Here is a 26,328-nt window from a genome sequence, read left to right as displayed (position 1 = left end):
AGAGACTGTAGAAAAGTACATAAAAACAATGCCAGCAAGAATGCAAGCTGTTATCAGTGCCGAAGGAGGTCATACAAAATATTAAGATTTTTGGTTAATATATCTGAATAAGGACTATTTAGTTGTTTCAGTTTTTTTGTTTGCCTAATATATAGCAATACGATTTTCATTTTGAAACAAGTTTTTGACAGATTTCTAAAACATTTGTGTTTTCTTGTTTTTATGACACATGGTCTAATAAATGTGTTAAGCACTGTGTGTATATATTTAAATATATATACAGTATGTATAGCTACATATTCTCCCTGAGAAAAAAATGCACTAATTTAATTGTACCAACAAAGTTCATTTTCTAGTCTGGTCTAGTGCTTTTGAGCATGCTCACATCTTGTTCCGCCTGAAGTCTTTGGCTGGTAAAGGCTGTTTGATGGTGACGTCAGACTTAGAGAAAACAGTGTCAATGTACTGCGCTGTAATTGGTTCATTCATCGCAGTGGGCGGAAGCCGCGTTTCTTGCAGTCGAGGACTGGTCTGTACTCCTGTCAGTCAGTCCTCTTCTACCTCTGGTCTCACTGTCAGGTTGATGGAGAGAAAGACAGGAGAGAGTTAGAGAGACGTAGCAAGCAACGGATGCAACTGGTTTAACGTTCTCTATTTTCCTCTGTCGTGTATTTGACGTTTCTTTACCTTTTTGTTTAACTTTTCTTTTCAAATTTCACGTCGGTTTCGTCGCTTTACGATCCGAGTCGTGTATCCTTGGCAACGCGAACAACTATCCTGCGAAGTTTGGACCTGGTGTCGTACCTTCAGCCAGGAAATAAACTGGATATTTACCCGCTAAACTAACGGAACTGACTGCGATGTTCTTATGCTCGTCTGTGGAAGTATTTTGAGTATTTTTTTCGGATTTAACTTTGTTTTTATATCAGATCCAGTGTTTAGGGAAACGGGACAGCGCGAGACAATAGTAGAGTGCTCGTGCGGTGGGGGATCGATGCCTAGCGGGGGCTTTGTTCTGTGCTGTGTGGAGACCCACCGAGAGCCTGCCGGTGATAACGACTGCGTGACCGGCGGATTGATGATTGGTTGGTGATTTATAGTCGGACTCGGAAGCCGTTGGATCAAACATGGATGTGACTCTGTCCGAGTTACTGGCCACTTTTATGGAGTCCCCGCTGGTGTTGTGGGTGAGTAGAGCAGCATGCGCACACACAATCGTTAGGATGGTGCACGGGCTAATGACCCCTCTCTCTGATGTACTTTCTCTCTTCTGTTTCTCTTAGTTATGGTACATTTGCTTAAAAGAACCAACTGCTAACTAACTTCCACAGTCGTTTGCTCCAGTGCACGGTTAGCCCATTAATTGACACTTGGGACTGATAAATTGCAGTGTAAGGGGAAAGAGTTTTCAGTGTAAAATCATCAGATTAAGTGATCATTGTGATATTGGTTGGAGTCTCTGGGGCTTTCCAGATTTAGACATCATACTAAGTATGAAACAGAAAAAAGTTAAGTCTGTGGTTCTTCTGCTTCACTGGTTACAGCTGCAGTTCTTGGGTTGCTGCTGTTTCCTTCCCTCTTCATCATCTTTTGCCATCAAAATGTTGATGTAGTTAAGAATTTCCTTTAACTGTTCCAAATTTTCTTATCGTTTTATTTTAGCTGTTTTACTGAAGTCCAAGGGTGAATGTGCTAAAAAACAGTCACTATCTTCATTGTAGCAAACAACACTTACAACTTCTGTAATTTAGCAAACCCAAATTGGGCAATTAATTTGTTAAAATTAATTCAAGATAAATCCTGAGAAAAGCAGCATACTATAATCCAATGCAAACATTAGAAATGTGTGTTTTGCTCACATTATTTTTATGGAAATGTTTATGTACAGGCAGATTTAATTATAAATTTAATGCATTTGTTTTATCACACTTTCCTGTGCAGTTAAAGAAAAAAAAAAACAAGATAAAATGTATTAATTCTCAAGTAGACTTTTTAATAGACACCTGTGTCTTCAAAGTTTGCTTGGGAACCACTTTAATGTTCCTGCTGCCAGCCTAGACTATGATAAGCAGCAGATTATTAATGCTGTGGTACTTCCTGTTTTGTGACCTCACATCCTGATGACCTGGCTGGTCAAGCAGCAGTTTTCCCTTGCTTTGCTGGACACGTACAAACACAACTAACACAGCCACACAGTAGAAAGACTCTCACCTGACTTGTTAGAGACCAGAAGGTTGACTGTATGATCTCTGAACCAGATTTTAGGATTTGTCTGTGTTGAGAATATGAAAGAGTAGCACTTGTCTTTTGCAAGGCAGTTAATCCCTAAGTGCTCCAGTGGAGTTGCTAGTCCTCCTTAGCTTCAGCAGTTTGACTTATCATATCAAATTGGTATCTTCCAAAGTTACAGTGTTTTAGTGCCAAGTGTCCTCTTTGTGTTACCATCCCTCTGTTTCAGCTCGGCAAGGAAATGCTCTCTATGTTAGCTTCTAAAAAGACCCTGACTTTGGAAGATGCCCACTTGATTTAACATGATTGAGAAACCTTGCTTGAAAGCTCAGCAGGATGTCAACCAGCATACTGAATTTTTATTCTTGCTATTATTGTTGTCTGTAACATTGTAATTTCCCACGTGTGGGATCAATAAAGTTATATCTCATCTTAGTTGACCTCTCTTTCTGTCTCTAGGTGCGGACGCTGGGTCCCTTGGGTTCGTGTGATGATGCAGGCTCAGAGGAGCGGGTCAACATGTTCATGGAGCTGGTGGACGGCGTCTTCCTTCACAAGATCATGACACACATGTAAGTGTCACCCTGCAGAGAGAGAGCTTCACATTTTATTCGCATGAGTCAGTGAAAAATATTTTTTAGTGTGTATTTTTGTGTGTCTGGACTGGGTATACAAGTGGTAAGCGTGTAATCTAGTGTGTCTGGTGTGTGTTTCTGTATGTGTGTTGTGCGACCACATCCTGACGCGCTGGTTTCAAGTTGTAAATGTCACAGCCAGACATGCCGGTGAAGTCTGCATCAAGAAATACATCACAGTATAAGAGAAAGCCTGTGTTAGATAAACCCTTTAGAACTGAGCTAGTCAGTTTGTACTGTGACTCAGATATTGCACAGTAGCAGGTAAGACTGTGGTGCACCAACTCTCAACGGATTCAGTATGAAGCAGCTGGATCTCCAGAATCAAGAGATCAAAAATGAATGATTATGAAGCTGATGTAATGCTGACATAGAACATTAGTGCAAGATGCAAAATATGGTTTGATAAGGCTATTAAAAGACAGATACTTCTTATATTATGAGTACATTGTGACAGTATCCAGGTTTTGTAAATATATTTTTATGCCAAGAAAACATACATGACTCCCTGCATGTCCAAAGCTTTTCTTTTAGGTTTGAAATGGTGGTGGTGGTGGTGGTGGTGGTGGTGATCTATATTTTTCTTGCTGTCAACAAATCCCATGAAAATTCAATCAACCAAAAACAGCAATCTCTAAATATTATCCAACTTCTGAAATCTGTGTGTGGCAGTTTGAAGCCCCTTGGATCCTCTATTATCAGTCCGTTATCAGGTCATATTTTGTCCATTTCTTTATTTATCATTATTTATGACCAAACACCTGCAAAACAGATGACATTCCATTTAGCCTCAGCTGTACTTTGTGCTAAGTGACCCGTTAGCTAATGCTTACATGCTAAACTAAGATTGTGATCATGGTAAACATTATACCTGCTGAACGTCAGTATCTTAGCATTGTAACATGCTGATTTAGCACTTATCTCAAAGCACCATTGTGCCTAAATACAGTGTCAGAGCCACTATAATGGCTGTTCACACTCTTTTTCCTTTGTGACGTATTTGAACTTTGTCACTTTTCTTGTGAACGTCCATGTTCATGAACATCCAGCACTATGATTGTCTTTCAGGAGTGACTCTACCCTTATTGGACCAATAGCCTCACGTCTCCCTGCTCTCTGTAATGCCCAGCATCTTACTCGACCTTCTAGTGTGACTGTTTTGAACAAGCATAACATTTTTGATTTCCGACTTGGTTGGACATTGTTAGAGCTAGTATTTATAGAGCTAGAGTCTTAGTCTTGTTTAAAAAGGCTCAGTAATTTAATGAAAGAGTTAGTTCAGTGGCAGAACGTGAGTATGTGCAGCACCACAGCAGTGTATTTTTGACTCCAAATAAACTGTGTGTGTTTGAGGTGATGAAGGGATATGTCACCCAGTGTAAAAGTGTGGTTTGACACTTACATACTAGTTAGTAGATACTTTCAGTGTTGGTTTTGGCCTGTTCGTGGAATTTGTTGACAAAAAGATGGAATAGGAGTACTAAAACTGTCCACAATGATAATAATGAAACGTACCTACTTATTTGGAATCTGAATCTTCTCCCATACAGACGGTTCTCTGTCCCCAATCAGACCACATGTTCATATGTTAGCCACTGTTTTCAGAAACAATGGTAATCACTCTATTGTTCTCCACACACTGAATGTAGGCTGGGCTAACTGATTGGGGGTATGGAGGGATTAGGAATGGGTAGGGGTTTATGGGAAAGTGGGTTACAGAGAAGGAGGCCAGGATGCAAGAGCCATGAGGAATATCAAAGGGTAGCCACTAAGAAGCAGTTGGAAAATCAGTCAGTCACAGAACCAACGACAGCCTGTCAACTTATTATTTTCTCTGACCTTTCAAAAAATAGATTCTGAGCTGGGGCAGAAATTTGAAATGTGCAATAACATTGAAATTGAATGTGGGCACCTGTGTGGGCACTGAGTGTATTGTCTTGTTGAGTGGGAATATAAAAGGCTAAACTTCATGAAGGATAGTGAAAATGCTTGCTATTGATAATATGCAGTTGAAACATTGGACAAAGTGTTGAATAAATAGGGTTGAGATGAGTTGGATAGTTGAGAAAAGTGAAAATGTGTCAGTTGAAGTGTTGGCATTGAATGGACTTAAGAGCTGCAACGATTAGTCGGTCACTCAATAAGTTGATTGAAAGAAAATTAATTGCAAACTATTGTGATAATCGATTAGTCTGTTCAGTCATTTTTCAAGCAAAAATGTCAAACATTTGCAGGTTCCAGCTTTTTTTATGGTGGTAAATAAAGTGTCTTTAGGGTTTTTGGACTGTTGGTTGGACAAAAGAAGCAGAGGATGATGTTCTGAAGATGTCATTTTGGCCTCTAGGAAACTTTGAGGAGCATTATTCACAATTTTAGCCATTTTGTAGACTAATCGATCGATCAAGAAGATAATTGACAGATTTAATAAGCATTAGTTGCAGCCCTGAAAGACTTGAGAATGAGATGTCAGTTAGAGTGTAACCACTGAAGGAAGTGAAATCTTGGTAAAATCATTCCAAAATGAAAGTCTAACCTCTTTATATTTAGGATTGTTTCTCTTAGAGAGGATATCAAACTGACGTCATGATGTCATACCAGGTCAGACAGTGGTACACACCCACTGTTCACATGCAAATCAATCTGGCCCAGGCTGACATGTGTTAATGTGAACATAAATTGTTCTCCAACACAATTGTTGCCTTGTTCTTGTGTGTGTGTGTGTGTGTGTGTGTGTGTGTGTGTGTGCATGTGTGTGCATGTATGTACCTACATACGTGACTATGTGTCTGTGTATCCATGTCCATAGTGACCCCAGTCCAACCAATCAGAGGCTGAATAAAAATGTGAACAATGATGTGTCCGTTCGCCTTCACAACCTTACCGTTCTCACCAGACACATCAGGACATACTACCAGGTATGTACACACACACACACACACACACACACACACACACACACACACACACACACACACACACACACACAGTGGTAGTTTGCTTACCAACTACTGCAACATTCATGGGTCAAACTGCACTACAGTGGCCAAGCAGCAGTCCACATCATCCCCATTGTCTTTTTCTTTTTTACCCATACAGAAAGTAGACTCATACATTATTGACTACGATTGAGTTCATTATTTGTGCCATATTTTTTGCATTTTTAGATCAGGCATGCAGTATTTTTACTGAACTGTTCCATATCTGTCTGCCTTTCTGTTTGGACATGCAGCTTTTATTGTAAACATAAGCCAATTAACTTTGCCTGTGTGTGTGTGTGTGTGTGTGTGTGCGCGCGTGTGTGTGTGTGTGTGTGTGTGTGTGTGTGTGTGTGTGCGCGCGTGTGTGTGTGTGTGTGTGTGTGTGTGTGGTTGTCTGTCTGTCTGTGTGTGTGTGTGTGTGCGTGCATGCGTGCATGCATGCATGTGTGCGTGAGTGTGTGTGCGTGCACGCATGTGGGTGTGCGCGTGTGGGTGTGTATGTCAGTTATGGGCTGTATTGATGATGGTATGCATCAGCATAGATCACCCTTGAACTTGCTGGTCAATCATTTTTTAATTATTGCTTGACAACCAACAATCTGCAGTGATCAATACTAGCAGAAAGCAACATGTTATGACAGGATGCCGGTGAACAAATCTTACGCAAATGTTGTGTTCAGTGTTATTTATTAATGTGTAACACATGAATATTTAGTGCTGCACTTGTAGATGTTTCTTATTTTCTTTGATGTTTGATGATACTCACAAAGGAGAGTTTGCAATCGGGTTTCCCTAAAACACACTCACATCTTCCAAAAGTTTTGTCATAAAGGTAGTTATACTAAAAATTCAATCAATCAACTTTGATTTAAATGATATAGAAATGGTTACTGGTGTGTGCATCAGTGATTCAGTTTGCACAGGAAGACATAACAAGATAAGCATCATTCACACCCAGTCTCAGCACTTTTACTCGCTCCTCTGCCACAGAATTTACACATATTTTCCTATTAACAGGCTCATTGTAGCCTTTTACGTTAACTGTGGAGGCTGTGTTCAGCTTGGATTCACAGTGGTTGATTGTGTTATATTAGAAATGCTATAGCTCTTGTGAATAACCATAAACTTTATTTGTAGAGCAACTTTCATACAAGAATTGCATCTCCAAGTGTTTTTAGAATGAATTTAAAACATGGATACAAGATTATGTAAAATAAGATGGCAAATAAAACCCACCTGAAAATAATATTGAAAATAAGACAAACGTAATTATGAAAACAGAATAAAGAGAATGCCTAACATGAGAGGGAAAGTAAAATCCACTGAATAGTAGTAATGCAATTTTAAGATAGAATATGGAGAATGCATAAAATCAAGTAAGATTCAACATTTTACAATAAGTGCAGCAGTGTGAGGCAAAAGGCAAAGTGTCAGGCCGTATCTGGAAAAAGACCAGAGTGAAGAGAGACGTTTTTAGCTGTATTTAAAAAATATTGAGCGAGCTGCGCTGATATCTATAGGCTGTGAGTTCCATAGTTTTGTAGGGGCGGCTGTAGCTCAGGAGGGAGAGCTGTTGCTGTTGCTGGGAACCTGGGACACACAGTCAAAAAGACCAAACAAGTTTTTAAGATGATTATAAGGTATCATGGTCAGTATCAAATGCTGCACTTTGGTTTTAGAGGAGAAGAAATGAGACCTTCTTTTTGTCAGATTTGAATCTGAAGTCAGTGATTATTTTAGTAGCAGCAGTTTCAGTGCTGTGGTATGATCTAAAGCCTGACTGAAATTCATCCACAATATTATTTTTATTTTTAAGAAAAGAGTTCATTTGCAACAATCTTTTCAAGCATCTTTCAACTTTCTCCCATGGTCTAGTGTTAAACAGTCAAACATTGTAATATATAATCGCAGTACTTGTAGAATTGCAGTAATTAAGCATCGTAATACATACAGAATCTTGTCACAATGATGCGACAATAAGCATGTTGTCCCCGCCAAAACAAGCACGACTACAAACTTATCTTGTTTCTACATGAAGGTGGACCACAGGAAATAATGCAGTTATTATTTATATTATATTATTTAGTTTAGTTTTTGTCCAGATCTTTCAGCAACATCACATGATCTTCCTCAGCTTGGAAAGCAGAAAAAGTCAGCCGGTCTTTAATTTGAGAGTATTTTGTCCCACAGATGGTTCTCAAGGTCATTGACTTTACTCAGTGTTTTTGTGTGTAGAAGTAATGTTACTATTATCATAAGTAAAGCGCTATTCTGCTCATGGTTATTATGACTATGTGCTGATCACATGACAATGAATCCATCTTAATGACAACCGATTAACAGTCCTTACATGATACAGTTGTGTTGGCAGCTATTCTCTGTAGCTGTGGTTTAATGAATGCTTATTCACAGTAAATGATGAGATAATGAAAAGACAGAGAGTCAGTGAGACGTCCATCAACCCATCACAGGCTGTACATGTTGGCACAGTCCTGAGAAGAGGTCCATCCAGACAAACGTGAGAAGGCCTGTGTGAGTGGACAGGACATGGATATGGGTTATTTTCACAACACAGCCTAAGTAAATAGGTTAAAAAAAATTTTTTTTAGTGGAATGCCTGCCTCTTCTGCCCCAGTGCTGTTTTTATTGCCTCTTTGTTTAAACCTAGTCTAGCTTTTAACACACTGATGAGTTTAGTGTAAAATGTTTTTTCCCTCTCCCTTTGATTTTCTTTTTCATGTGAACAGCAGCTGTTGTACAATGATGAGATGCTTGTCTTCTCCTAATAACATTATCTGATTCAGTAAATAAGTGAAATTATTCCCTTACCTAACAGGCTTGTAATGAGCCACAATACAGTATAAGTCAGCTAAAATGTCACCACTTTCTTCTAAAAGTGATACTGAAAACTGAAAAGCCAGCACATTTCTTAAAGCAGAGGTATAAAAAAATACAGAAATGTAATCTTCTGACCACTCAAAGCGCTTTCCAACATTCACACATGGTGGCTCGGCCAGCTGCGCATTACGAGTATTAAGACATTCACACACTCACGCACAGCATCGGGAGCAAATACTCTTTAGCTGCATTTCATCTAAACATCTCATCTTACAACGTGTCTCCAATGTCCCCAGAGACTTTCAGCATCTCCCTACTTTTCCAATTTTTTTATTGCAATGAGGCCTAAGAGTACAGCGGGTCAACTCTAATACTCTACATTAAAATCCATTAGAAAAGCAGTCGCCAACTAACTTCATCATCGATGGGTCTGTGTTAGGATGCATGGCATACGCTGGCAAGGGCTCCTCAGATGGGTAGCAGCCAATACTGCGTCTTGTGTAGGACACGGGATTGAGTGAGGCGTGTAGCAGGGTTTTTTCTACACAGTTCAACTGCCACAGCTGAGCTGACCACCAAACAGAGACTGTTAAACCTGCCAGTACATACACCGATCATGGATGTGGTCAACCGTTGGAGCAGCTCTTTGAATTATTTTATAAAAGGACTGCTCCTGACTGCTGCATTGTTTTGTTTTGAAATTTTACATGGTTCAGTCATTCATTGCCAAAGACGATTCATGCCAGCTTTTTTCACATGCTTAGGTCATGGCATGCTACTTTAGATTCATACTGAAGACATCAAAACTGTGAAGGAAAACATATGGAATTATGAACTAGACAGAAAAGGGTTAAACAAACCAGAACAGGTTTTATATCTTAGATTCTTCGAAGTAGCCACTTTTTGCTTCGATGACAGCTTTGCACACTCTTGGCATTCTCAAGAACTGCCAGAACTGCCAGGTGACTGCCAGCTTCATGAGGCAGTCACCTGGTTTTCAGTTAACAGGTGAACTGGTAGTGTATACACATGTATATATGTATATCTATATGTGTGTGTGTGTCTGTGTATATATGTATATGTATGAGTGCACATAAATTTGGTAAATAACAAAAAACATATTTTGCTTCTGTCCTCTTGGGGATCTTTTGGTCCTGGTAGGGGGGTGGGCTGCATGTGTGTAAATTAAATTTGACCGGTACAGAATCAGATATATCTGACACTGATTAGTCAGTCACTAGTCATGGCCAGTCATGCTGAAAAATTGATCGATTGATCGGTGCATAGCTAGATAGAAATCAGCCTGACCATGCTCATCTGCTGCTGACTCTGTGTGTCCTCTATGAAGGGGGTCATCTAGGCAGTAGGGGGTCATTGGTAAATGGACTGGATTTATGTAGCGCTTTTCTAATCTTGCGACCACTCAAAGCGCTTTGCAACATGAGTCTGCATTCACCCATGGTAGCTAGGCCGCCTGCGCATTACGAGCATTAACACATTGACACAACTTGGGGTTCAGTATCTTGCTCAAGGATACTTCTACATGAAGGGATTGAACCAACATCCTTCTGATAAGTGACGACCACTCTACCCCCTGAGCCACAGCCACATGCCGTTAATCCATCCATGATGGTTAATCTCTAACCACAGTCAAATACCCTGGCCTTGACACGCTTTCAGTCACACACAGCTGCATACACACACCTAACAGTATAACCTTAAGTCAGCCTTAGAATGCAGCTTAGTTTAGCAAGAACAAAACACTCATACAGCTTCCATACATATATATCCTGCTGTTCATATGGGACCAAGTGTTTGTTTTTTCCTAATTAGATGATGTCTCAGAAGGCGTACAGGGTGTCTCCTCCACAAAGGACTAACAATTTATGTGTGTGTGTTTGTGTGAAGGAGTGAGGGGAGGGGTGTCTGTCACCTCCCTCTCCACTCTTCTATTGAGACACAGTACACAGTAACATGATATCACAAGCTATTTTCTCTTTTCACACTGGTGCTGGGTTTTCTGTCTTACTGGTGGACTGTTAGTCAACAAAGATAAGCAGTTATAAGATTTATTTTTTGATCCTTTAGAGGTTATCGATTGAACAGTTATGAATGTTATTTTTATATCCCAGATCAAATGTACAATGATTTGAAAGAGAGAGAGGCAAGAAATCCTTATTCAGTGGAAAAGTTGCAACTAGAGAATTCTTGGCATTTTTGCTTGATAAATGACAATCAATTTTTAAACCCGTTGATTGTTTTTCTGTAGATTGACCATTTTTTCTGCTCCAGATCATAGTATACTCAATTCCTCAACTACCACTATGTGTAGCACTCAACAAACTACGATACACGCAGCAGTTTAAATTGCATGAGAATGAATGACAGTGTATGCTGCCAGCATATGATGGCTTTGTTCTGATGTGAACATCAGACCTGTGAAAGTAAGCTGAATGTTAATAGTAAAACAGGTACAGGTTTTCAGTTTTTCCTGCTGGAAAAAGGGATGCCGCAGCTCTTGGTTTTTCACATTCTGCGTATTTACAAGCTGTCAAAGGAAAGCAGAACCAGCAGTCCGTTTTCTCACCTCACAATGTAACATGAATGAGTATGAGGGATTTTTGAGGATGTACCCCAGCTCTGACACAAGTAGCTTTATTGTTGGTGTAAAAAAAAAAAAAATAGACAATGCAGACATCACTGTCAGTCGCTGAGTAGCAGAAGGAGAAGGACATTATTCGTCTTCTCGGTCTGTCTGATCTGTTTGTCTGCATTTAGCCGTGTGAAACTCTGCTCTTGTCAAAGACATTTTATTGTTGTGTAGAAACTTAAGCAGAACTCTCCCTCTTGCTCCCCTCTCTCCCCTCTCACTTTACCCCTCCTTGGTTACCATGGGAACTGTGGAACAAAGCTCTGAGCCTACATGACATGTTTTGAACTCCATATCCTCTGGCCTACTTCATACACATACACACACAGCCTGGCTGGGTGGATTGTAATGTTCTGTGTGTGTGCATTAGTGCATGTGTATTGACTGTGTGTGTGTGCAGACTGACCCTGGTCTAACTCATCAGTGGTGTTTTATTGTTCCAGCTAGCTGCCAGCTACTGTCAGGAATGAGTGCTGTTCTGTGTGTGAGTGTGTGTGTTGACTGGACTATGACTTTATTAAAGAAGAGTCTTACTTTTTTATTTAGATACTATGTGTGACTATGTGTGTTTATGTGGTTGTCCCCAGCCCTTTTGATTGGTGGAGGGAAACAACTGGGGGCTCAGAGAAAGTGCTAATGTTCCCTGTGTCAATAGAAAAAAGCACAAAGAGAAGAAAGCAGGGAGTTACTATGGAGGAAGGAATTAGCCTATACTTGTCTCCCAGTTTCCCAGAAACAGTCACATTTTAGAATTTCTAACTTCTTTGCAGCAACATCCTCATTTGAAGCATTGTAGTCCACCACAAGCTCATTGTTTTTGTCGTCAGTCCTCTGTACTCCTCTGTAAAAACAGTCTCTACCTGAGGACAGGTAGTTTATTACTGGAAATCATTCAGTGGAATTATACTCGTCAATGTAGTGTTAACTTCACCCAAAATATACACTAAATACCTTAATACATTTTTATTAAATGCCTTCAAGTCTTCACTGCATATATTATGAGTCTGGACTGACACGGATGTAAACTGCAACCTGACTGGTTGACAGAGGCGTACAACCACAAGGTAGTAATTCTACTTATTTTGAAGACACAACATTTTAAAGGAGAGAGAGTCCAGGAATATATTTCATCTATTGCATCTACATCACTGTTGCTATTGAGACTAAAGAATTTGAACTTATATACAGTACATTTGACATAGTGTAGCATTTGTTAGTTTGTTTTGGTTTTTTTCTTAACATATAACAGAACGACCCAACAACAGTGCCGTTAAAGTACCTGATTGATAAGCAGTAGTAGTGCCACTAGAATCTTAATGATCCCATCCCAACCTGACAGTCAGTATAATATCGTTCCATATTTTAGTTAAATTAGATAGAGCGTTAGACCTTGGCCCTGAGAATATAGACTTGTTCTTGTTGTGCCTTTGCAGAAAATACCACTAAAAGACTGCATATGGGGCCATCGGAGGCCCACAAAAACAGGTTATATTTTTCCTCATAGCTCCCAGACTGTGAGACATAGAAGCATCCATTTTCACTATTCCTACAAACTTCATCTTCACTTGACATCCTGATTTGGCAATTAGCATATTTATACTTGATCCTGATGAATAGTTATTAATTTGTTCTTTTGATATGTCTTGTAGGCCTGGTTTAACGGCTCAGTCAGGGTCGAGATGCCTTTCATTCTTGAACACATTGTGCAAATACAGCTAATTTTAGATGACAAACAAAATGTGACTGCATTTTAACCACAAGTGGCATTTTGGCAATGAGTGTAAATAAATTGAAATGGCCTGGCCCCTTACAGTATAAGTCTTTCTAGATGTTTCACATGCAACTGTTTTAGACCGCTGGGTCTCCAGCTCGTCCAACAGTGGGGAGATTTTGAGCCTGAATGGTTCATGAATCATTCCTAATGTTGACCTGTAAAGCTCACTGAGATACTCTGCCTGTCTAAATAAATGTGACTTGATGGAACATGAGGAAACTACGACAGAGGTTCTTTGGAGGAAAGGAGCGGGGTTTGATTTGAATTTTAAAGTGGTGTGAAAGTTGTACAACACAGAGCCCAGTAGCTCAGTTAGAGTCAGATCTGCTGTTAGCTGCTACCATTTCATTGATCTTGGATTAGAAATGTGAGCCCAGTGTGTTAGTGGGCCATGGATTTAGGCCTTATGTTTATGTGTGTGTGTGTGTGTGTGTGTGTGTGTGTGTGTGTGTGTGTGTGTGTCTAAATGGGTCATGTGGCAGGCTTTATTGATCCCTTGTCAGTTAAGTGTTTGATCCCGCTGTTGCTGCTGCAGGTGAATACAGTATTTATAGATCTGAGCTATCGCTAGAATACACACACACACACACACACACACACACACACACACAGCGGAAGTCACAAAGACTTTGACCAGACATTGACATTCACCTTATTCACACTGTCCTAATATTCAATTGGTGAACACTAACATAGTGCTTGCACAAGAAATAGAATATACACTAGCTCTGAGGGCTAATGCAAACATGTTTCTGTGCTGCACACACTCTTCTGACATTTCTACTTCTGTCTTTTTTCTTTTTTTCTTTTTTTTTTTGCCTTTTTGCACCTGCTGAGGTACTGGGATTCCTCGACACATCTCTACTTCTAATATTTGATCCATACATACATACAAGCAAGACAGTTGCTGCCAAACTGCGTGAGTTTAAAGTTTGTTTTGAAGATGTAATGATTTTCCATTGATTTCAGTAGTTTGCAAGAATTTGGTATCAGTAACACTGACCTATCTCTGACACCTGAAAGTTTATTAAAAGCTCAATTTAGAAAAGCTATTTGTGTGTTGCCAGCTGTTTTTAAATGTGTGGCCACTACAACTACTCTTATACATCAGATATGGAGACCAGCACTGATAATGGAGCTGAGGGTGACATTATGGTATAACAGTCAAGTTATACAGGTTCAATTAGTTTTTTAATGCTATAGAAAAGTGGTGTAGCATCTTGATTGACAGCTCATGTGTGCTCATGTTTGACTCTGGCTCCAAGTGACATAATTACCGCAGGATGTGAGCGCCTGTGTGCAGGATATTTTGGCTTCATTTTTGTATAGCGAGAGGAAGTGGAAACCCGTCGCTAATCTTTATGCTATGCTTTTAATCCTAGAGTCTAACTTTGCACAGTGTGGGATCTGTAGGCTAATATTGGTGGAACATGGCTATAAGCTCAAGCTGCAGGATCATCATGACAAATGAAGATGGACCCATCAGGGGACCATGTTTACATTTTTGCATGCTTGCATATTGTGTTGCAGCATTAAGCTCAGAGCACAGCTCAACACAGTCCAAGTCAGGTATGTTGTGTTAACTGTGGCTTGGGACTGTCAAAATTGTCCAAAAATGACAGTCAGTTATTCCTTCTGGAAAAAACAAGTTTGAACCATTTGAATATCTATTTGTGTGCAGTATGTCCATAAGAGGGAAAAGAAATACAATGAGAGACATACCGCTTGTATATTATTTCAACGTAAACATGTCTTTTTAAAGATCTACATACTTGCACATTAAAAAAATAAACAAATAAAACAATGTCCTATATGGTGTTGTTGGATTATTATTACTATTATCAGCTTGACCTACCTTTCATTTTCAATCCATGAAAGTGACGTGTGTCCAGTTGGTGCTGATCCATGTGTCCTGGACAAACAGGAGGAATCACTTACTGTCTGATTTTTCCTGACCCTATTTTCCTATGCGTTTCAGTCCAAGTGATGAATGGAAACAGCAATTTTTGAAGTTTTTCAGTATTTAGTGAGAGCACTGCAGCCGACAAACACGAAATAGGCTGCAGTGTAATCAGCCCGGGTGTGTGAGCACTGTCAATGTACGTCCACTTAAAGTGTTCGTTTTTGCTGCAGACAGGCTCAGATTGTTATTCTAAGTGTCTGACATTATCTAACAATCACCACCAATTCTGCTTCAGCTGAAATAATGAGTGCAGTGCAGCGGTGCTGCTTTCTTCAATTGACAATTGACTGTATGGATTTTCAATAAATTGGATACTTGTCGACAGCCCAGTGTAGCGTAGAGTGATTCAAATGGAGCCCTGTATGACAGTAAGCTGATGAGCTTATGTTTATGGATTTAGTGTGATGTTAGTGGTGCTTGTTGACCTCGTACATTGTGCCTCGATGAAACAAACAAAAAAAAACTCCTTGGCAAAGCTTCCCGACTGACAGTCTTTTACAGCTGAGCCGTGAAGACATCTGGTAGCCATTTCACATGTTTTATTCACACTGTGTTGTGGTTGGGTCTCTCATTACCTGTGTACAGGCAGGTGTAACAGTATCTGCAGGTATCGCACTACGTCTACACTGACTACCTCAACGCTGTCTGTGCAGCTCCATTGTGACTTTAGAGTAAGCTGATACTTGCCTGCTTAGCAGATGACACTCTAGATCAGAGCCCTATAACTCATTGAGTTGTGACAGTGACCAAATATATATTAAATGTAAAAGTGTTTTTTCAGTCCATGGTTGCTGTGGAAACAGCACCACCCAACATGTGAATTTTGATATCTTTTCCTATCGTGAGAAGGTGTGTGCTGTGTTTTTGTGACAGCCCTTCCCTGCTGACAGTCACTTCCCTCATCCCAAAACACCCAGAATACACACACACACACACACACGCACACATTGGGAGTCATCACCATGTCTCCCCCGTGTATCCTTTCTCTAGACTTCATGTCTTCATATGTGACTTTATGCTCTTGTCATGTTTCCTCATCTCAAAACAACCTGCTTTGGCTGACCTATAGTACATATTTTGGTAAAGACACTGCACCTCTGCTCCCTCGATACACTGGTTTCTGTAATTGATCTTGATTCATTCAAGTTAATAAGAAAATATTTGAGGAAGTTTTTATTTGTCTCATATTTTCTTGGCCCTTCTGGACAATCAGGTGTGTTCTGGCAGACAAGAGAGGATGTTCTTTAATGGAAAGCATTCCCTCCTAACGGGCTGATTCGTGTTTCTTATTCTCAGACATGCACACATGCATAAACACACACTCTTTGTTGATAGCAGGGTTTTTTCCTGTTGGCTGCTCGCCTATGCAAACATCTCCAACCAATGACTAACCCAGACTCGTGAGTCTGGGTTAGTCATTGGTTGGACTTTGAATCATTTCTTCCGCACTCTGTTTGTGTCATTATACACCACCACAGGAAACAAGCTGCTGTTAGAGGAGTGATTGCTATTACTCAACAAATCTTTTCTGTTTTTGATGCAGAAAATGCAAAAGATATGTTAGAAGTCATTTAGAACCAGTCTCCATTACATAGTTTGCCAACCAGACATCACTGATACTGTAAACAACTGTAAAATGTTGAAGTACATATCTTGATCACAATTCTTTAGAAACCAAATTGAAGGAATCCCCTTTCTTTCTTTTTTCTTTCTTTTGGGGGCATTTTCACCTTTTTTGGACAGTTATGATTAAGATCATAAATTTGAAAATTTGTTCTTTATTTCTCTGCCCTACCAACCCACAACCCACAACCCCCCCCCCTCCACTGCAGGAGACCTTACAGCAGTTAATAGTCATGCCTCTTCCCAACATCCTCTGCATCGCCAAAGACCCAATATCAGGTAATACACACTCCCACACATCAGACACCCTGTTACTACTCAAGTTCTACATATTTCCACTACCTGCTTGTCTGTGCTTTAATATAAATACATTATACACACATGTATCTTCATGTAGAGGGAAAAAACAACCACTCACTCATGGCCATGGTATATATACTACATATATTATGAACTTGTTGGGTGGCTACCATCGTATTTACAGTATATAATTCCATTCACTTACTTACTGAGTACTGTGAAATAATCATTGTGGCAGACAAACTGTGCTGTTGCTGTTAAATTGAATAACAATATAGAGTCTGTAGTCAGCAGTGAAAGGTGAGCTGGAGCATAGTGCTGTATACTGTAACACTGTCTTGAGTTGTGATCACCCTCAATCACCATCACCCTTAAGATCATTTCTTTAAACACTCTCTTCAAAGACATGCTTATAATCTGATATATAGTATGTTTCTGTTTTCTCCAGCTAAGAGCATGGAAGATCTGAAAAGACTTCTGTTGCTAATACTAGGCTGTGCTGTCCAGGTAACACACACATGCTCACACACACACACACACACACACACACACACTTCCAAACAGAGCAGCATGCTGTACTCACAGTCCCTCCCAGGAAGTGTGTTCCTGTCTGTTTAGTTTTGCATGTCTGTGCACAGCCGCTCAGCGTGCCTGCTGACGAGGTGTAGGTCGGGACTGCGGTGTCAAAATGCACATGGAGTCACATTTATTGATAGTAATAACCATCAGAACTATGGTACTGTATAATATTTGATATAGTGGTTGGCACAGTCTGATGGTAAACTGCTTGAGGGCACAATAACAGTTGTTCATTTATTTCCATATTGTTTTATGTATGCATATTTGTATGTGATAGCTAAATCAACAACAAGTTTAGGAGCCCTGAATTTAATTTATGATGAGACAGATATGGCAATTTAAGAGTTAATTGGGTTACCTGTAATTAAAGAGGAGGGGCTAGTCATCTGGGAGGCTGGGCACAGGTGCTTTCTTTGTCTGTGTGTTTGTTAGTTCACCTTTTTGTTGTCTTTCATTCCCACCTCTCCCACGGCTCTGAACCCGCCTTGCCTTTTTGTCTTCCTTTGCACGTGGTTGTACTGTTTCTCTGTTCCTTACTCCCTCCTTCCTAATTTCCCTCCCTTTCTTTCAGTCTTCCTCCTTTTCTCTCCCCCCTTCACTTTACTGGTTCTACTGGTTCCAGGAAAGAGGAAGGCCATGAGGGAGCAATAAATGGAAAAACAGAAGATGGGAGGGGCCACATAGAAATATGTTTGATGCTCTACAGAGTAATTCTCCATCCCAGTAGTGGTCAAATAAACATTTACCATATGCATTCTTCAACTAACTACATGTCCCTACATTTCCCCGTTTTGCTTAGCACTAATGTAATGGCAATGTAGAGAAACATTAACAGCCATGATTTTATTCGTTCACTTTTAATTTCCTTTGTGTGTTTGTTTGTGTGTGTGTGTGTGTGTGTGTGTGTGTGTGTGTGTGTCAGTGTGAGCGTAAAGAGGAGATGATAGAGAAGATCAAGCTGCTGGACATTGAGACCCAGGCTGCCATCGTCTCTCACATCCAGGAGGTCTGTAGAGCTCTATCGTAGCCTGTGATAGAAGTTAACCAGTGATAAACTGGAGATCACAATTTCTAATATTTGTTGTGGTGTTTTGTCAACTTCACGGATAGCATTTTAACCAGTGTTCTACACTGTAAAGACTAGCAGAAAATTGACAAAATAATCTTAATTCAAGGTCCCCTTCATTTTTTTAAAGAGGTTTTCCTCACTTGTTGTGGATATGCTTCAGTTGACCTCATGTGATCTAAATAAGTGCAGAATTTGGAACAAGTCAGGCGGGTGTATGGGATGGGACTGAGAAGACATGCATGAACCTTAGTTCCACTCCATCAGTACGCTGTAAAGTGTCTACATACACATCCTTATTTACCTTTTCAGGGGAAAGATAGATACTGATGTGCGAAAAGTTTTCACACATCAGTATTTTTACTTGCTCCACTTGTGGACACAAATGAGGCTCAGTTCCACAACCTCCTAGAAGGGCCTGACACCATGTGTATTGTCTCTCCATGCAGCATGAAACACGGCTAACATCAGCTGACATCAAAGAACAATACCAGCTTGTTCAGCAGTAATCAATTTAAACACTTTGTTATGGATGTGACATATATATTTCCTTCCTATTTTCAGACACCTTGTTTATGTACTTCAGTAAAGGCCCGACCTGACAGCCGTGTCAGGCCTTTAAGTCTCAGACAGGCTATTCTATGCTGGACAACTTGGATGAAGACATCATGCTAATGATGTTACCTTGCTAGTTAACCTCTCCAGCCCCACAGACACTTTGGACAGTTTGCCATTACCTGCTGTTGACATTGGTCAGACTCAGAAGTTCATTATTTTAATTTCCTGATAAGATCCCAATGTTTCCAAATTTGTCAAACAAGTGAAGCCAAATTATAGTGGTAATGAGTGTAAACACATTTGAGAAAAATTGTCCAGTGAAATATTTTATCTAAATTTGAGGCTGCTCTGGCAAAACATTTAAGGGGACTGTTGGGCACATAAAAATTAAAGTGGTTAAATATACAGTTGTCCTACTTTATACAAGGAGTATGATATAGTTTACTATATTCAATCTACCTTATGCTGTATTTTGCAACATTATGTTTTGTGTGTGTGTCTGTTTGTTGTAGGTGACTCATAACCAGCTGAATGTTCTTGACCTGTCCTGGCTGCAGGAGGGATCAGAGCTCGCACATGAAGAACTGGAACCTTTGTCCCGCAACATGGCTGTGTCGCTACGGCACCTGATTCAGCAGAGAGATAAAGCCAGTGAGGTATTCAGACTCAGGGGCGTAGCTATAGACAGTGCAACTGCCCTGGGGCCTGTGCTGTATAGGGGCCCGAATCACAAGCGGGCCCCACCTGATACCAATGATTCAATAGAATTAATGTTTTCTTATTTCCTCTGGTATTCAAGTCATATACAGATGCAACGATGATTGATGGGTAATATGTTGTTGACCAATCTTAAATCTCTATTTGATCATGTGACAAGATGTCAAGACTCCAGGTAGGTGAAACCAAGGTAGCAAGCCAAGCTAGCAGTCATGCCATTTAAACACAAAAGTAGTTGCAAGAGTAGATTCTTTTGGACTTTTTACAAACACTTGCCAGCCCACGGATAAGCCCCCATCTGGCAGCAGTACATTGGGTCAGCATGACTAGCTAGCTAATGTTGGTCTAAATAATTACAACAGTCGACTATTGTGTTAGGTGGACATTTTAAGAGGAGGCATACATGTGTTTTTCTATTATATTTCTGCTGCTGTAATGCATAAAGTTGGTGATTTGCAGGTCGGATTGGGTGTTGATTGTCATATATTTTTGTTTGTCAGGCAGGTGGGTTGGCTCAAGGGCCCGTCATAAGACTCACATCCAAAAACACTGCCAGGCTGATATTCATATTTTACTAATAATGATCAGAATATAAATATAAATACACTTTTTTTTTTTTTTTTTTACAAAATCTCTATTAATATCAAAAGCCAGTCACTATTGTCTACTTCCTATATGATGAACATGATGCAGTTAATTTCAGTACACATGTCTGCTTATTGGGATTAAAGTCCAATTTGTAGTGTTCAATGGTGTAATGCTGCATCAGAAGTTTTTTTAGCTAAAGACTAATAGATACATTTATGTAGAAAATTGGCCAAATTTAGAGACAGAAGTCTGTCCAAAGCATTGTTTCAATGGGAAAATGAGAACTGGATATGACTTTACCAAAAACACTTCTGTGTTCCAGATGATTGTGGATCTGACCCAGGAGAGGGACTACCTATCCAGTCAACAGCCTCAGGAAGAGTGCAGGACCCTGGGCATGAACAGCCCAAAACATGGACAGAGTTGTGAAGGTGTGGGAGTGAATAATGGTGGATCAGCTGTGGCTGTGTCTGGGTTGACCAAAGAAGAGAAGCAGCATCTGTCTGTAGAACTCGCTGATGCCAAGGCCAAGCTCCGCAGATACAGACAAGAACTGTGAGTCTTTTCTAACTTAGGCAAACAAGAAAGTCCTAAACCTGTACACAAGCTATCAAGTAGTTTCAATTATGTTTTTATTGACTACTTGGAGTATGAAAGCTGTTTGTGACAACCCACAGAAAGAAATCTTCCCATATGACTAAAGCAGTAGTTCATTGCATACTGTTGCACAAACCAAAACGTTTCTGTGTCTGTCACTGGTTTAAGGCTCAACTGTGGTGATGCAATCAGCAGCTGGAAGTCATTATACATACAGCATAGTTTATTATTCTGTCTAGTTCCGATCTATAAGGTAATTAAAAAGAGGATCCATTGTTTGGAGATTACTTATACACTCCTACTTAACACACAGAAGTCATTCTGCAGAATATACTGTCTCGATACTTCTACCTAGATGTAGTAAAGACTTATAGTAAGAGAAGTCTACAGCATCTTTCTTCAGTCTTATCAGTCTTATTACTGTTAGCCGTCAAACTCTTTGATTAATCAACCCATCTAGACATTACCAGGGCGTTGGGCAGATCATATTGAAGCTGAAGTGTCCTTTCTGTGTGTGTGTGTGTGTGTGTGTGTGTGTGTGTGTGTGTGTGTGTGTGTGTGTGTGTGTGTGTCTCTGTGTGTGTGTGTGTGTGTCTGTGTGTGTGTGTGTGTGTGTGTCTGTGTGTGCAGGGAGGAGAAGACGGAGCAGTTGATGGATTCAAAACATGAAGTAGAGCGTCTGGATCAGGAGTCTCAGAGACTGAAACAGGAGGTCAGGACCCACTTCTAACCAGTAGTGTCAGAGCTGAATGGTTTGGACCAGGTTTGAACAGGCTCTCTTCATCATGAATGAATGAATTCATGAATCACACTAATGGCAGCTGTTTATTTGTCTGTGTGGCTTAGACTGGTGACATGCCTTTAGCACAAGGAGTTACAATAAACAGAATATTAAAAATGAATTGTAATTTATATGGTTGATGATCTGGCACAATCCTGTTGATTGACTTGGGACACCCTTGTTTACAGATGAATTATAACACAGTAATGGCTTGTTGACCATAGTAGTTATGATAATTTTATTGGGTTCAGAACCAGCTGCTGTCTTATGAGGCTCGATCGGTCAGAGTGTACCGGGACGAGGTAGACTCACTGAGGGAACGAGCGGCCCGGGTGGACCGACTGGAGACTGAACTGAACAGATGTAAAGAGAAACTCAATGATGTTCACTTCTACAAGACCAGAGTTGAGGTACAAACACAGCTTCACACTACACATCATTTGTCAGAGTACATGTTGTACTAAAACCCTGATTCCAAGGTGGGACAAACGTAAATAAAAACTGAATGCTATCCTTTGCAGACAAACTGTGCTAGTGGTCCTTAGCCCATGTAGTGATAGCTGTGAGGCTTGTCCACATGTATACAGTTTTTTTTTAAAAGGATACATTTTCCCCCTTTGTTTACAAAAAGTAAATAATCTGTCCACAGCAGCTTCCTTTTTACAAAGCATCTCCATGCACACAAAAACGATTCCAAATGCTCAAACAAGCATGCCGGACCAGTAGGTGGCAAAAAAGTCTCCATCAAATACCAGAGTAGTACATTCTGAGCATGCGCAGTGACCTTATTTTCCTTTGGTGTAGTAAATTACAAAACACAGCCTGGCAGTGCTTACCAAATGTGAACGAACCATCAGTCTGCCATTGTTGTTGCTGCATGTGCATGCCATTATGCAAAGCAACAAGTGGCATGCCCATATTGAGGTGATAACATAATTCCCAAATGCTTTATTTTACACGAACACGTACTCTGCACTTCAGAAGGCATTTTTATTTAGTGACCTAAAACAGCACAAACGCAGAGGAAAATCTGTGTCCCAGCATGTTTGGAATGTGTTGTTTCAGAATAAGCAGATATTTACAAAAATCAGAAGCTGATGAAGTGAACATTTAAGTGCATTGTCTTTGTACAGTTTTCAGATTTGCACAGTTTGAGAATATTTTAAAAAGGATGAGCAAACTATCACATTCTATTCTATTTATGTTTTACACAGCATCCAAACTTTTTGGGAATCAGGGCTGTACATGCTGCACTTAATGTTTTCTTTTGATTAATGTGTGTGTGTGTGTGTGTGTGTGTGTGTGTGTGTGTGTGTGTGTGTGTGTGTGTGTGTGTGTGTGTGTGTGTGTGTGTGTGTGTGGACATTCAGGAACTTCGCGAGGACAACTTGACTCTGATGGAGACAAAGGTGCTGCTGGAGGAGCAGCTGTCGACTTCCAGGGGGCGCTGTGATAAATTGCACACACTGGAAAAAGACAACCTGTTACTTCGAGCTAAAATACATGACCTGGAAATGGTAAAGCACTACGCTGAACAAGAGACAATGAAACAGCACATTTTTTGACATAAACATATTTATATTATAAATATAAGTTAGTTATATAAAATCTAGCACATTACTGGCCCTAAACATCTGAACAAAGCAGCCATATGATTTATGAATGGGGCCATAGTTTCTTTTTGTGTGTTTGTTGTGCAGGAGAGGGACACTGAACGTCGAAGGTTGGAGGAGCTGGTGGAGGAGAACATGCTGCTGGAGATTGGACAGAAACAGAGTATGAATGAGTCTGCTCATCTAGGCTGGGAGCTTGAACAGCTGACCAAAAACCATGACAACACTAACACAGAGAGTAAGACACACTTCCCCCCCCCCCCCCCCCCCCCCCCCCCCCCCCCCCCCTCTCTCTCTCTCTCTCTCTCTCTCTCTCTCTCTCTCTCTCTCTCTCTCTCTCTCTCTTCAATTGTATGTAATTAAATCAGAGGTTAGAAATAGGCTATGCAAAAATTTGGGCACCCTTGTCATTTCACTGATTTGAATACTTCTTATTGGAATACTAAATTGGTCTGATGAGCTCATTCAGCATTGAACTCCACACACAGGTGTATCCAGTCATGAGAAAAGGTATTTAAGGTGGCCAATTTCAACATGTTCTTCTCTTTGACTCTCCTCTGAAGAGTGGCGACATGGGGGCTTCAAAACAACTCTCGAATGACCTGAAAACAAAGATTACTCAGCATTATGATTTAGGGGAAGGCTACAAAAAGCTATCTCAGAGATTTCAGCTGTCAGTTTCTACTGTGAGGAACATAGTGAAGAAATGGAAGGCCTTAACAGGTCTTGTTAAGGCCAGAAGAGGCAGGCCATGAAAAATATCAGAGAGGCAAAGGCGAAGAATGGCGAGAATGGTCAAAAGCAACCCACAGACCACCTCCAAAGACCTTCAAGATCATCTTGTATCAGATGGTGTGGATGTGCATCGTTCAACAATTCAGCGCACTTTGCACAAGGAAAAGCTGAACGGGAGAGTGATGTGGAAGAAGCCTTGTCTGAGCACACGCCACAAACGAGTCGCTTGAGGTATGCAGAAGCACATTTGGACAAGCCAGCTTCATTTTGGAATAAGGTGCTGTGGAGTGATGAAACAAAGACTGAGTTATTTGGGCATAACAAGCGCCGTTATGGATGGCGGCAGAAGAACACAGCATTCCAAGAGAAAAACTTGTTACCCACAGTAAAATTTGGTGGCGGTTCCATCATGCTGTGGGGCTGTGTTGCGAGTGCTGGTACTGGGAATCTTGTTAAAGTTGAGGGTCGCATGGATTCCACTCAATACCAGCAAATTCTTGAGAATAATGTTCAAGAATCTGTCACAAAGTTGAAGTTACGCCGAGGCTGGATATTTCAACAAGACAATGACCCAAAACACTGCTCAAAATCTTCTCAGGCATTCATGAAGAGGAACAAATACAATGTTCTGGAATGGCCCTCCCAGTCCCCAGACTTGAATATCATTGAAAATCTGTGGGATGATTTGAAGCGGGCTGTCCATGCTCGGAAACCATCAACCCTTATTACAGGCTATAGGAAGCGTCTGGTGGCTGTTATTTTTTCAGAAGGGGGCTCAACTAAATATTGATGAGATTTTTCTGTTGGGGTGCCCAAATTTATGCACATGTCTAATTTTGTTTTGATTAATATTGCACATTTACTGTTAATCCAATAAACCTCATTTCACCACTGAAATATTATTGTGTCCATCAGTTATTTGATAGATCAAAATGAAGTTGCTGATACAAACACCCGAAGATTTATAAATGAAAATGACGGAAATTGTCAGGGGTGCCCAAACTTTTTCATACAACTCTGTGTGTGTTTGTGTATATATATTCCCATATTATATTCAGCTTATATCCTGTTCTATTTGTTTGTCTAAAAATCTTATATTTACATATTTTGTCCGAACCAATTATTTTTCTCTGCTGCAGCTCGCAAATCGTTGGTGCATGAGCTGAACGAGTGTGTTTCCAGCCGGGTGTTGAAGCTGGAGAAGGAGAACCGGGAGCTTCAGGCTTCTATAGAGAGACTGAAAGAGGAGAACCATCTCCTGCAGGAGCAACAGCTCAACACCCAGCAGCTGGACAGGGAGAACCAAAGCCTCAGCAAGAAAGTACGACCCCTGAATATGTTAAAGCTACGTGTACAGTATGGCTTTATAACAAACTACACAATCTACAAAATATCTCACATTGTCACAGAGAGGAACAGATTTGAATGTTATATTACTTGTAACATTTGTATGTCACTAATAACTACAGTACTTTCATCTTGTTTGTTTGTTAGTTGGAGCATCTGCAGGGTTTATTGGATCAGGAGAGACTGACCAATCAGGATATGGAGTCTTTGGGAGAGGAAATATTGAAGGAAAAGCAGAGTATGGAGAGAGAAATGCACACCCTGAGGGCTGAGAGAGACAGACAGGTAGTCAACACACACTCGGGGAAGACATTGTTAATGTTTCTTTGAACAGACTTTTGTTGATACACTGTTCCACTTGTCAATCAGATCTCAGAGTTGAAGAGTGAGAAGCAGCACCTTTCTGATGTGGTGGCGTCCCTTCAGGAGCGTGCTCAGTCTAACAATGAGGCAAGGGTCCGCGAGGTGGAAACTGAAAACCGCCTGCTGCACCAGAACATCACTGACACCAGCTCCCGATTGGCCAGTTTAGAAACCCAACTCAAATTAGCCAATGATGAGGCAGAGAGGCTGAGGGAGAGGGCGGGGCGGTGTGAAGAGGTGGAGAGAGAGGCGACAAGGCTGGAGAGAAGCAGGGATGCTTTGAGCAGAGAGGTTATAAAAATCTTTAACCATTTTATATACAATTCATGTATGACACATTCTTTATTATTTTCTGTTAAAAGCTACCTGAATCGACATTGACAAACTTAAATGA

At 40.4% G+C, this 26,328-nt stretch overlaps 1 protein-coding gene across 3 annotated transcripts in view; it reads left to right on the top strand.

The window, feature by feature from the left end:
- Positions 1–615: 615 nt before the first annotated feature.
- Positions 616–26,328, top strand: part of ccdc88c (coiled-coil domain containing 88C) — a 48,253-nt gene continuing 22,540 nt past the window's right edge. For all 3 annotated transcript variants that reach the window (XR_006007427.1, XM_041953232.1, XM_041953231.1), the window contains exons 1-15: positions 616–1,187; positions 2,689–2,801; positions 5,671–5,779; positions 16,900–16,969; positions 17,439–17,497; positions 18,492–18,575; positions 19,706–19,849; positions 20,821–21,053; positions 21,726–21,807; positions 22,128–22,286; positions 23,247–23,393; positions 23,577–23,727; positions 25,364–25,545; positions 25,719–25,856; positions 25,941–26,225. Coding sequence is in view for 2 of the 3 variants with exons in the window: in XM_041953232.1 (XP_041809166.1) it covers positions 1,128–1,187; positions 2,689–2,801; positions 5,671–5,779; positions 16,900–16,969; positions 17,439–17,497; positions 18,492–18,575; positions 19,706–19,849; positions 20,821–21,053; positions 21,726–21,807; positions 22,128–22,286; positions 23,247–23,393; positions 23,577–23,727; positions 25,364–25,545; positions 25,719–25,856; positions 25,941–26,225 (2,016 nt within the window). In the remaining variant the exon portion in view is untranslated. The remainder of the gene's footprint in view (positions 1,188–2,688; positions 2,802–5,670; positions 5,780–16,899; positions 16,970–17,438; positions 17,498–18,491; positions 18,576–19,705; positions 19,850–20,820; positions 21,054–21,725; positions 21,808–22,127; positions 22,287–23,246; positions 23,394–23,576; positions 23,728–25,363; positions 25,546–25,718; positions 25,857–25,940; positions 26,226–26,328) is intronic.

Source organism: Chelmon rostratus, chromosome 15 (genome assembly GCF_017976325.1).
Source record: "Chelmon rostratus isolate fCheRos1 chromosome 15, fCheRos1.pri, whole genome shotgun sequence".
NCBI classification, from domain to species: Eukaryota; Metazoa; Chordata; class Actinopteri; order Chaetodontiformes; family Chaetodontidae; genus Chelmon; species Chelmon rostratus.
Note: the sequence above shows the minus strand (reverse complement) of the source record. Positions and strands in the feature narration are given on the sequence as shown.